This window comes from Macrosteles quadrilineatus, unplaced genomic scaffold, assembly GCF_028750875.1.
Source record: "Macrosteles quadrilineatus isolate MER2022 unplaced genomic scaffold, UCM_ALF_1.0 Scaffold_4__1_contigs__length_99947679, whole genome shotgun sequence".
Taxonomy (NCBI): Eukaryota; Metazoa; Arthropoda; class Insecta; order Hemiptera; family Cicadellidae; genus Macrosteles; species Macrosteles quadrilineatus.
Genome location: NW_026542597.1, coordinates 77,142,367 through 77,155,474, shown reverse-complemented (window position 1 = coordinate 77,155,474; position 13,108 = coordinate 77,142,367). Strand labels below are relative to the sequence as shown.

Sequence of the window (13,108 nt, the reverse complement as noted above, 5' to 3'; positions counted from 1 at the left end):
ACAGTACTTTATGGTACTTAATATGTATAAGTGTAAATTATATAATTACAAGTGTGTTATTTGACGTATTCTTTTTTACTTTCAGATAATTTAATAACACGTGCAATGCTGATCAAGAAGTAATTTTCTAATATTCGCTGTACACATCTTTTAACATCATATTTGGGTTAAAATACGCACATATTGGCGTCCCTATCTTAAATAATTGATAATTGATAACCCATAGGAGCTGAATTTATTCAATCAAGTCACATATATCGAAGTTCCATGGTAAAAAATATCTTAAAATTTAGGAAAAGCGTTAAGAAAATCAAATAACACAAATCTGAAAGAGTATATTTAATTTACAGCTTTCTTCTAGATTTTATACTTTGCTTTTACCTAAGATTACATCTTGTCCTTTGATTATAAAACACATTCTCTCTTTTGCTCCTAGCCTGTCATAATAGTCGATAAGGATAATGGAATCAGAGTCTTTTATCATATGGTGAGGTTGTTTTTAATGTTTTCTTTCAGCTTTCAAGGATAACAGCTGGTGTGTTCAAGTGAAGTGTAGTGTAAAAGAAAAGTCGTTATTTTCATTTTCATTCGTCTTCGTCTACAGTACTTGTTCTTGTTCTATTTTCATTTTGTTTGATAGGAAATATGGTCATAACTTATTTGATGAAGATAATTCTGTTGTTATCTCTGTATGACTAAGTCTACATTTTATAATTAGACTTAAAATTGAACATTTTCTGTGAACAAGATACTATTACAACGTACAAATTAATCTAATAGGCTAGCTAAGTGTAATTGTTTTCCATTACTAACTTACTTTTTGGATTCCATGTAAGTGTATGCTGCAACTTTCCACTGTTATTTTATTGAATCGCGCAGAAATTCGTTGCAGTTACCATTCAACCATTGTATGTTATACTCAATGTAGAAGTAACTTGGAAGGAAAACTATTGTGGTGTAGGCCTTTGTGGCCGTGGGTTAAAATACGCACATAGTGGCGTCCCCAAATCAGTAATAATTGATAATAGGCTATGCTAAACTTAAGGGATGTTTGACCATGAGTGTCTGTGCCGATTTAATGTTGGTTGGCTACCAAGATACAATTCAGTATGATCATGTAGTAACTTAGGGGGTAGACTTCCGTAACTGTTGGCACAAACAACTGAATGTAAATATTGATTATTCGATTGTTTCATTCGGTAACTTATATTGTTTGGTTAGTTAGGTTAGGTGAATCTTACCTAACTAACCAAACGATAATCCATATATTGATCGATATTTTCTTTCGGTTGTTTGTGCCAACAGATATGGAAGTCTACCCGGGTACAGTTTCTTAACTGGGCTATGCTAATATTGATTGAAACTATCAAATTGAAAATATTGATTAATAATCGATATTTTTAAGTAACTTATATATATATTATAAAATTAAACTATCTTAACCTAACCTAACCAACCAAACTTGCTGATGGCAAAAAAATCACATGAAGGTATACTACTAATCGAATCGATAGGCTAGTTTCAATTGATATTATCATAGCCCAGTTAAGAAACTGTACCTGTCTACCCCTAATAAGAACTTAATTCATTTATCCTACTACGCCTAGATCAATATTTAACTCTTTTAAAGTTCTTAGGCCTATAGGCCTACACCAGAATTTTAAATCTTTAAGTCGGCCTACTAGATTAGGCCTAAGCATCGTCTTGGACTTTTAAGCTTTGGCCTTAATTTTAATACGTAAAGTTAAGTGTATGTCTAAAGTTGGAGTACCTAACTTCTCTTAACAAATGGCCACTTCTCATACAAGTGGTTACATTTCCTTATATTTTAAAGAGCGTAATTTCCTTCGGTCTTCATTAGACATAAGTTAGGCCCCTTACTAGTAAGTAAGTCTGATCAATCTGGGTAACCGAGGTTATAAAGGTTATAATGCTCGCCTTCTAATCCAAAGGTCACTTGTTTGATTACAAGCGAGATTGTTAGTGGACCCAGATGCTGTTTGACATTGTGTTATCAATCAGATGCTATCTAACTTAAGTTTTTTAAGGTCTACATTAGATTTAGCCTAAGTTAGTAACTTAACAGGTCCTGATGTTAAATAGGTAGGCCCTACCCAATGCCATTGGCATAGCCTAAACAGAACAAAATAAAATAAAAACATAATGAAGACCAATGCAAGAAGTAGTTTTAGGACATCTGTAGGAATTTATGACTTTGTGAGTACTATCTAATTTTACTATTTTAAAATTAGCTAATTAGCCAGCCTTAACCAATTTACTGAAGTTAAATTAGGCCTACAAACTTGATTTCCTTTTCCTCTTTGACTCCTTATGAAAAAGTCAATTTATAAGGATTCAATCGTTTTCAGAAAAATGTCTAAAGCTACTAGCCCTACACGTTTTAATGGTGACAGAGATCATTTTTACGATCCCACCTTCACCCAAGAAATCAGCCAAAAGATGAGGGTCCCAAAGAGGATTAAAGTAGATGGAGAGACAGAAGATATTATAAGCAATAATCTACCTCCGAGTTCTTGGCAGCAGAATGATAAGTTTGACATGCACGTTCCAGATCGCATCCTTGTGATTGGTAAGTTCTATAATAATTAGGAATTAAGCTTAATGCTTTAACTTCCAAGCTGGAATTGCTGTTTTGAAACGCCAACTAAGCTATGTTGTTTTTAGCTTGTTGAAGCATAGCCTGTACATATTCTGTATTTTAGTTTCTAATCAAAATTAATCAGGTAATACAAAATTGTCCCTATGCCATTTGTTAAATATAATGCTTGTAGGCTACAACTTATAACAATTTTTAAAATATTCCATCGTAAAATTGGTAAATATGGTTACAGCAGTTGAGCCCTAAGTTATCGACGTAACTTAATCTGTAAACTTAAACAATTTTTGTTAAGAAATGTGTCATGATAGATTATTGAAGTTTTGGTAACATGTTTAGCTGTTGACTCAAATAATTTAAAAATAGCTTATCCCAATTAGCACTTCGGTTATTGTTCGGTTTCCACAACTCACCTAAAACGTGCTTAAAAACTTTTTAAAACTGTTCTTTCACAACAAGGCTACTACAACTCGCTTAGTTAACTTCTTGGTCGCCGAGGCTTCCTTTAATTACTACAATCGGTTTATATCAGCAGTAATCCCTACTCTTTAAGGGGCCAGATTGGGAATTCAGAGTTTTTGGTGGGGGAAAAAACTTACACACATTCACTCTCTGCCACACCTAGGCCTGAGGCTCGCCATTCCGCTAAGCCACGGTCATCCAATCAAAGTAGTATGCTTTCAGCGCCGCCCCGATATTTATTACATAAACAATAAATAATAGTAATAAGATAATAAATATGACAACAGTTGGTAATACATTTTTTTCTTTTTCCTTTTAGTTGAAAAATATAAATCCATATGGAATGACAACAACATATCAATTTGGGCATTTAAAGAACAACAATAATAACAACAAGTGTACGGTACATAGAGATAACCCTTGAGAAAAAAATAGTACGCATTGATTGCGTAAGTGTTTTCTTTGCTTGTTAATCACTTTCTAATTACGTTAGGTGTTGGTTATTGGTTGTTAAGTTCACATTAAAATTCCTGAAGTGTGGAATTGTGTAAAATGGTGTTCTTATGATGTTTTGGACATAGGTTACGAAATTAATACTACTGTACCGGTCACATTTTTGGGTTTTAATGACCTTTCCGCCCCTCAGTAAAGTCCAAAACTTCATTTAATACACTTTTTACGCAGTTTCTTACTTCAGGAAGTGCGTTTTGGGTGAGTTATGGAAAGTGAATTTTTACCTGGGTGAGTTATGGAAAGTGAATTTTTACCGCCTAGACCTAATAAAAAAAAATCATTGTTTACTTTTTTGTCTTGAGTACTGTTCCTATGTAATGTTAGTCCACTGGGTAATGTCAGAAATACGCATCTGAATTTCGTAATCATAATTTTTTAGGCTCTCCATCAAGCTGATTGTGTCGGAACGCTATTGTTACTATTGTGATGGAAAACTATATCAATCAAACTAGCCTATCATACAATTTTTTTGAGATATTGTTTGAAAGGTGTGGAGGATTTTTACATTAATGGTGAAAATTAGAAAATTTCTTTTTTAAGTAGCCTGTAAAACACATTTAAAATTATTACCTATCGGTTTTCTAGATGATGTTCATTGTTTAATTAAAAGTATTTTACTACCTACCGATTTTTTTTATAAACAACCAGTCTAATTTATAGATCAATGTATATTTGTTGGTAAAATATTTAAAGTTAAACAATAGGCCTATAATAGTAGGCCTATAAGTAGTGGTGATATACTAAATCAAAATTATTGTTATCGATTGATTCTAATCACAGTCTTCATTTGTTACACTTAGACAACATTTATATGGATTTGACTCAAGATTCGAAAAGGGGTTATTCAGGTTTGTGAACAATTCTTTCTATTAACCATTTACAATAGATCTATTTGTTATAATAACATTTTCAAAGTGTTTAAAAAGTGTATAAGACCTTACAATAGACATACACTTACATCATTATTGGGGGCGCTGTTAACTGTAATCAACCTCTCCTTCAAAAGCTAGTAGGCTATGGTCTTTTTTCAAACTTCCTGTAAAATCTTGAAGGTTCTAAAGTTTGTAATCTAGCAACCAGCACTTGGTTGTAACATTTACTATTGGATAGGTACTGAAGTAGATATCCCATCTATATGGACCAGTTGTCAATATTTTTACAAAAAACAACGTAGTTGGGTGAGCCAGACACAGAATGCGATAATGTCTAAAATTATATTTTATACCTTATTTTTGTTTTGTTTCCATAAGTCATTCCCTAAAAGACTTGGTAAAAAAAGTGTGTATATTCGACAAAATTTCTTAATTTAGATCAGCGTAATCTGTTGGTGGCTCACTTCAACTACGACGATTTTGACAAAAAATCTAACATGGGGATGGAATGTCTAATAGTCAAAGGTTGTAATTAAGCTTCTATTTGCAACTTAGCACTCTTAAAGTATTTAGATCAATTGCTATAAGATACATAGTCGCATATAAAGTGCCCTAGATATTTATTTATTTCTATTTAAATACTTTGTCGTTAACGTTGAGTCAAGTTATTTTGTTAGCCTAGTTTATTTTGTAAGGTTGCATGTAGGGGCTATAATAAGATCATAGCCTCATGCAACAAAGTTGGTTTTTAGAAGGTTTACTCATTAAAATTACTAACAACCTTTTACTAGCATTTGGTTGGTTTTTAGAAGGTTTACTCATTAAATTCACTAACAACCTTTTACTAGCATTTTAAGACACAGTTTAATTATTTTTTCACTGACTGGTTGGCAGAGTGCTTACCTTGCGTGTGCCTTGAGTGGCGGAGAGCGGAAGGGGACGACCAATAGAATTTGAGCTAGACAAAAGCCGACTGGTGCTAGACACGACTTAAGTGTACCATTGAATGTATCCTATGTATCTTACTTCTCTGTGTACCAACTAAGTTGCCTTTTGGTTTGATAATTGTTGGCTTTCTAACAGCAAAAAGAAAAAAATACAATCGTTCTGTTTGGCTGGTTAAATGTCCAGTGTATACAACCTAAATCAGTCATTTACACTGTTGGAGGCTGATCTAAACAACGTTAATTTTCATTCCAGAACCTAAACGTAAGAATGGGTATCCACTATGAGTGTTAGGGATCTAGCCTAATCAATTATATTTTATTCGTCCTAGGTCAAGACCAACATTTTGGCACGAGGGCTCCACCACGAGAACTGCAGCTTGAGAATTCAGTGATGCCACCCGATCCAGGAGTGGTGCGGGTACAGGTGAGGTTATGAACTATGATTTACGTATTACCCATACAATTAAGTTGAGGCTGAATATTTCTGACCATTATCAAACAGGTGACTTTAAACATTTGTTTTATTTGCTTCGTTAGAAAATCAAAATAAATAGGTTAGGCCTACTTACTAAACGCTCACTATTTCCGGATTGTTTGTACGTTTGGTTGTGTGGGATTATTGAAAATGCTGGATTACCTTTTAAGGTTTGATAAACTATTATTGCGAGACTAGCGAAAGTTTTGCTAATTTAATATTATTCAAAACGCAATTATTGGCTGGCAGGCTATTATTTCGTTTTATTTTTCTTTCTTTTATTTTAGTAGACTAGTAATATAAAATGATAAATACCCCCTGCCACAGCAAACCTGTAGACTAAGTGAATTAAAAATTTGCCTGATTGGATTTTCACTTACGGTAAATATATTTTCCTATGGTCCGATACGAACTCGTTGAAGAACTTCTCTCCAGACAGTAGATTGTATGAGAATGTGTATTTTCTCTGAAACTTTCTCTTTAGTTTGTTTTAAAAGTTTATTTTCTATATCTTTCTACAGACCCCTCCAAGAGTGATCAAGCTAGACGAGCACTATTTCCCGTCAGCAGACGACGAGTTTGCCCCACAACAGCTGCCCATGGAGCCTCTCCCAGTGTCCCGTGTTGACCAGAGCAAGGCTATGGATGTCTCCGTGGACCAGAGGTCTGCAGCGTTAGCCCAGAGAGAGTTGTATAGGTTTGTTTGGGTTTGGTTTGATGCATGCTTCAGTAGTTTTCTGATCCACGACTAACTTACTGACAATATTGAATCGTAGGTGAAGTTATGTGCACAAGTTTTTTAAGCGTTTGTGTAGACTTGTTAGTGATGTTTATTATTTTGTTTCTTTCCTTTTTTCACCTTAGTAGAGGCATTGTGTTAAGACACCAATTTAAACAATTTTTTAGGGGAAATTTTTCTAATTTTTGTCGGTTTTCTAGGGATTGAACATCTTGAATTGAAGATGCTAATCGTGACATTTCCTTAAATTAAACCACATTTTCATAAAGGAGTTTTTTTTGTTTTAGCTATTTAATCGCTAGGGCTATAAACAAGGTTCATAAATAGGGAATGAGTTAATTATTATTTTCTATAAAAACAGATGCAAGAAGGGTGGAAACACCCTTTCCCGTAAGGCGTAAGGCTCACATTACAAATAAAACAAGATCTATCACTTAATTTGTAATAAGTACTATTTAAAATACCTGTAATATTGATACGCTTATTAGCTGAATATTACTTAATTTCGTTGAGGAAATTTAAATGGTTAGAAGAAATTCTAAATTATAATTTATCTTTTATTTATCTCGGAATTGTAGTGTTTTAGGGATATTCTTATTAAAACGTTTTTTTTTTTTTTTTTTTTTTTATAAATTAGCTCAACAGTTTCTGTGTTGGTGTTTGTCAGATTTTAATGAGGCGTTTCGATGTTAGGAAATAATTAACTAACTCAGTAGCAAATACAATTTGTGTTGTCTCTTATTATGTTTTGTTCATATTAAAAAATCGTTTTAACTGCAAAAAAGTTGTTGTGAATCAACAGTATTACCACACATTTGTTTTCTTTCTGTTAATGTGTTAAGACCTTTATGTCTGTTACCTTTGTTCTAAGACTAAGTGTAGGGAGTTATCCAATGTGGAGAAAGTTCTTTAGTTTTCTAGATAAGCTAACTTAAAGCTTGTGACTTTTGGTGAATAAATATAGTTTTGTTTACTTCCCAACGTTTATTTGACCAATAAATCAAGTAAAAATAAAAAAACATTAAGTCTCATTTTCATAGTAGATGCAATTTTCCCCCTGATTAATTTAAGTTTTTCTGGTTAAACGTGTTTGGATTATTGTAGACCCAACTTTAACATTGGGAATATAATGCAGTAGAAAAGTTTATATCATGTGTTTTACATTTCTCAAACTGTTATTTTATTTATTTTGCCACAAACCAATACTGTAGTGTTGGTTTGGTATTTTTGTGTTGGCAGTGTGGAAGGCATGCCCATAGCTCAGGAGGTGGCTATAAAACTTGTGTTTTTGAGTTCAAAACGTGTAATTACTTCACTAACCACTTTATTATTCAAAATATTTTTTGCCAGGTTGGCAGTGTAGAAGGCATGTCCACTGCACAGGAGGTTTGTATGATTTGTGATTTAGCGTACTCATACTGTATTTAACCTAACCTGTCACCTAGTGTTTATAGCTTATTTTGTTGTCGGGTTGGCAGTGTGGAAGGCATGTCTACGGCTGAGGAGGTGGTACACTTGCGTCGCCAGTTGGCCAAGTTGAATAGACGAGTGATGGCAATGGAACTTCACTCGCAGCAGCAATGGAACCGAGAGAAAATACTCTACTTCTCGGTCGCTGCATACTTTCTGTTAAAAGGACTGGTCTGGCTCAATCACTGGTAGGTGCAATTAGTAAAGTAGGTCTCGATAAGATTAGATTAGAAATTATAGTTAACACGTCAGAGTGTGTATTTTAAGGCAAAGATGAATAACAATGAGTGTGGTATCAACGAGACTGTTCACCTCGTGGTTGAAATTTCATCCATAACTTTGTATTTTGTGCAAACTTCTCTATTTTCACCCCATGCTGTAAATAAAACATGTGATTGGAATTTCTTCCATTTGTTTTGATTTTCTGTTTATATTTCATTATTATGGTAACCCATAAGGCCCATGTAAATTTGTCTAAATTTTAAATTGATTTTTTGTGCTTATTTTTAGCTTATTTTAATTTATAAAGGGATTCTGCACATCTACATGCAAATATCTTTCTAACAGTATGCGTAGATTTTCCTTGCAATGAACACGAGCTGAGAAAAAAGGTTTTAAAGAAACATGCTTGCATTAATATGTAGATTACAGCTTTGCTACTGAATAAGATCAGCTGTTTCTTCAGTCAGGACCAATTTATCAAAAGCCCAATGATCAAGGACAGCTGGGCCCAGTTTTTACCATTAAAATCACAAATATTATAACAGAGACCGGTATGGATCATAAACATAAACAAATGACGTAACTGGCCCAAATCCTATACTAATAACATTAACATATGGTTTAGACAGTTCCATTCAAGCAATGTTAAATAATGTTTACTTTTGGGCCATTAACATAATTTGTTTATATTTATGATCCATGTCTTGTCTATTCTAGTGTTCGTGATTAAAACCCATTGACCATTTAAAGGATTAGGTTAGTAACTAATTAGTTGATATAGATTGGATACGGCCAAGTTTGAAGGATTTTGTGATGGATATTTTGGGCTGCAGGCTTACCTCACTGATAAAAATAGTTGAAACTATTTAATAAAAATATAATTTTCATAACTCAATCCTTCTTCAGTTTTAGAGAAGCACACAACCAAAAAAGCCTACAAGAAGAACAAAGACTTTACTCTGTTCACAAAAGTTAGGCGGTTTGAGGGGAAGTGATTTCATCCCCTCCACCTTGCTCTAACATTGAAACATAAGCCGATAGCTTGTATATACATTAATCTAAAAAAAGGGTCGGGGCATCTCAGAAAACCTTCCCCTTTATTGAAACGAAAAAGTCAATCGGTCTTGGTTCCAGATCTTACCATGAATCCTACGGTAATAGCCAGTTCCCTATGAGCGAAATTTGCTAAAACCATGTCAAATTCTTATTTTCAGATGAACGTGAAGTAACTGTTCGTGTTCTTCGTAGTGACTTTGCATCGCAAGTCTGCTCTCTCGGCCATTCGTATTTCATACTAGTCTACTTCAAATCTCACCTTATCACAACTGATTTCTTACAAGTTAACAAGTATTTGAAGTATTGCTGATTGATTGTCTAGAGAAGCCTATATGTTCGGTAGTTCTTTAGCATAAGTTTTAATTTGTTTGTAGTTTAATAAATTTTCAAAATGAATGGGTTTGATTGTGTAGCTTTATTAGTTTTAAGAACGGTTGTTAGCAGTTTTTATCCTACTTTGAAGTGTTAGTCACTTGAATTTCTGCCGACCAAGAGCAAGTTATTCAAGTTTATGACTCTTTCTTCAGTATTGGTATTATATATAATACAAATAAATTTAAAAAAAATGTTAGGCTAAGTAAATACTGGTTTAACTTAAAAATTTATTGGGTAGGTTTTCCAAATTGATCTGTAAAATAAGATACAAAACTGTACGTTACTTGGAAAAACTATTTAATCTTAAATATCAAGACCCTGATTACTTCTGAATTAATTAAAACATTTTTTCTTGTGGCCAATGTTACCTTTTTGCACATAACCTAAAATAATTTGTCAGATAATAGGTTAATGTGATGGAGTTATAATTGGATGCATCAACCATAACTTGTTCTCTCATTCAGAAAATATTCAGTGACATTATTTTTTTGTTAGAATGCCAGAGAACAAGCTATTGTTGACAATCAGTACTTCTCTGATGTGTAGTCAATCTATTGTAACACACACAGTCGTGTTGTTTAGGACAGTTGTTTAGGAAATTCACCTACAATATATACTTTTTTTACTAGTAAACACGTATTTGAAGTGATAGGGTCTTGGCATTTAGGTTTAATAACTGAAATATATTATGATGTTGGTGCGCTGTTTATCTTATGAATAATATGTTATTATCTCTGTATTTTTGAATGTTATGACTATATTTTTATCTTAAGTTCACATAAAAAGCTGTACATTTGGCATTTAAGTAGTTTGGTTCTGATTATTTGTTACAATTTTTAAACTGAATATTTTAAAGGTTTTTGTTTAACTTTTGATATTGTATATTTAAATGAAGAAAATGTCTGTTATACAGTTTTCCTGGGTAAATTCTGTGTATATTTATATATTTATCTGTTACTCATTTCATTGTAAAAAACTTAAATTATATTGACTTAAAAAGCTGGTGTTTATCTAATTAACTCCTGTTGTCTAAACATGAGATGCGGTTTTGTGTTTGGAGAGTGGAAAAAAAAAACAAAATGTTTGGCAAAATAAACGAGGACATTTTTGTCCGATTCTAAGACTTATGATAATAAATCTGATTCCTTCTTGGTTTAGGTGCAAGTGAGTATGGAAATACGATTTTTCCATTAATTTAGGTTAAAGTTTTGTTAAAGAGCAAGAATTATTATCATTGTACTGATAAAATACTGTTTGGAACATAATTAAAACGATCTATGATATTTTTGAATTGGAAAAGTTTTTTTGCCTTTCAACTTCCCATTGCAATCACAGTTACAGAGGTTTTATTACAGGTAATAATATTAAACTAGAGGTCGTCCAGTGGTCGAAAACTCGACTAAAAATAATGTAATGTACAGACTTCTCTATTTTCACCCCTTGCTGTAAATAAAACATTTGATAGTTGTGTAGCAGTATTCCGTTTGTATTCATTTTCTGTTTGTATATCGTTATTTCATAACCAGTATGGCAACCCATAAGGCCTGTGTTCATTTTTGAAAATGATAAATTAATATTTTGCGCTTATTTTTGAGCCTATTTAAATTTATAAAGGCATTCTGCACATCTACAGGAAAATATCTTTCTAACAGTATGCATAGATTACCCTGTGATGCGCACAAGCTGGGGAAAAAGGTTTTTTTGAGGAAACAAGCACAGTCTAACAATAAATAATTTATAAAGGAATTATTTATATTAGACTGTGATACAAGTAACACAACATAACACACTATATTTTGACTCATAGGACTTCTTCTGAGTAGACTGAAGAGAAAACTTACAACTTAGGTGAACTCTCCATCACAAAAAAGTGCTAGTAGCTCCGAAACTTCAATGTGTTTTTTGTGCATTTTCATATATTTAAAACAGTAATTAACGAACACATATCCACAACAAAATGCTAAATAAACGTATCAGCAATCAGAAACATCATGATTAGCTTATCAATTTTTTACAGAATAAAAACGGGGTTTTATTAACACATTATTAAGAGTTCGTTTGAATACTAATATTATAGACTTGAGCTTGTCGGACTATTGTACAGAAAGGGCGGTAGCATTAAAAGAAAACATGGTTTGTTTAAAGAAAGAGGTTTTATGGTGTGGGATATGGATGGGTTATTTTTCTAATATTGGGGGAGAGTGAGAATTATTAATTTAATGAAAGCCGATTTGCAAGATTCTCTCCAACCCATGCCAGAAATAACCCGCATAGCTTTTTCTGGGGTGTAAAAATATGGTTAGTTGCAGCTTGCAGAGATTTCTGAACCCGATACCGTGATGTGACTGCATGAGAGATATTCACATGGTATGCTGAAGGAGGCACAGTTTTTTCTGTAAAAGGAGCCAGCTGACATCGTGATGCACAGCCCCCAAACCAGACCAGACCTTTAGGTCAGACCATGCCGTCCTGGACGGCTCTACACACTCCCAGACCAAACATTCGTAGTCGAGACACTGTGGTGAGAACGCCTATGTACATCATGGCACCACTTTGGTTTAGGAATAAGAAAATAGGGTTAGCTCGTAGTGGTGTGTTAATAACTGAGGAAGAACTCCGGAAGAAAAGGAATAAAATAGAGCAGCGGCTTTGTTCAAAATAAAATTATCAATAAGCTTCAAAAGTGCTTAATCATCAATAAGTCACTTCATTGTTCGATTGGGATTGCTGTGAAGACATCACGACGTTGCGCTAGAACAGAGCAACACACATGGATGAAGAATTGAATAGTTGAACATGAATAGTTGAATTGTTAACTGAATACTGAGAACACTGAACTCACAGACCGGACATATTGTTGGGGGAACCTCAGACCGTCGGTGGTCGGAGGATTCAACTGGGAACTGTACCCGACGAGGAATTTAACTTCATCTTATTAAACATGTAAGAGCATATTTTGAAATATGTGTTTAACGTTTGTTTATGATGGAGTCAGGGGTAAAACTGTGCCTTTAAGATTTTCCCATGCATTGAGTCGGTACATGAGCTCAAGTCGGTATATGAATCCACCCAAACTCGCACAAACTATCACTGTCTGCCACGGTGATGACTTGCATGATTCATGATAAATAATAAATAATTCATTTCGGGGGGGGGGGGGGGGGGTCAGGCCCCCTGCCCCCTTTATATTCGCCCCTGATAGAACTTGCTTCCTGGTGCATGCTTCCAATATCATGTACCGTACTGACTACAAATGAATTGTTCATCATAAATATGGCTGGCCAGCCTCCAAAAGTTAGGATCAGTCAAACTCCGGTCAAGAGGGTACATTCACTCCGGTTGGGCTTTTACTTTAGCTTA

The 13,108-nt window shown here is 33.8% G+C and overlaps 1 protein-coding gene across 3 annotated transcripts; it reads left to right on the top strand.

Moving 5' to 3' along the window:
- The first annotated feature begins 587 nt into the window (after window positions 1-587).
- On the top strand, window positions 588-10,749 carry LOC128993455 (transport and Golgi organization protein 11-like). 3 transcript variants are annotated; one of them, XM_054417361.1, is made up of 7 exons: window positions 588-831; window positions 2,370-2,590; window positions 4,393-4,440; window positions 5,741-5,835; window positions 6,408-6,550; window positions 8,104-8,283; window positions 9,532-10,749. In XM_054417361.1, coding segments are annotated over exons 2-7 (684 nt in total). In that variant the 5' UTR covers window positions 588-831; window positions 2,370-2,373; the 3' UTR covers window positions 9,533-10,749. The 3 variants fall into 3 exon arrangements, with proteins under 3 accessions (XP_054273336.1, XP_054273335.1, XP_054273337.1); XM_054417360.1 differs by having other exon boundaries at window positions 6,408-6,583; XM_054417362.1 differs by lacking the exon at window positions 4,393-4,440 and having other exon boundaries at window positions 6,408-6,583.
- Window positions 10,750-13,108: the final 2,359 nt, after the last annotated feature.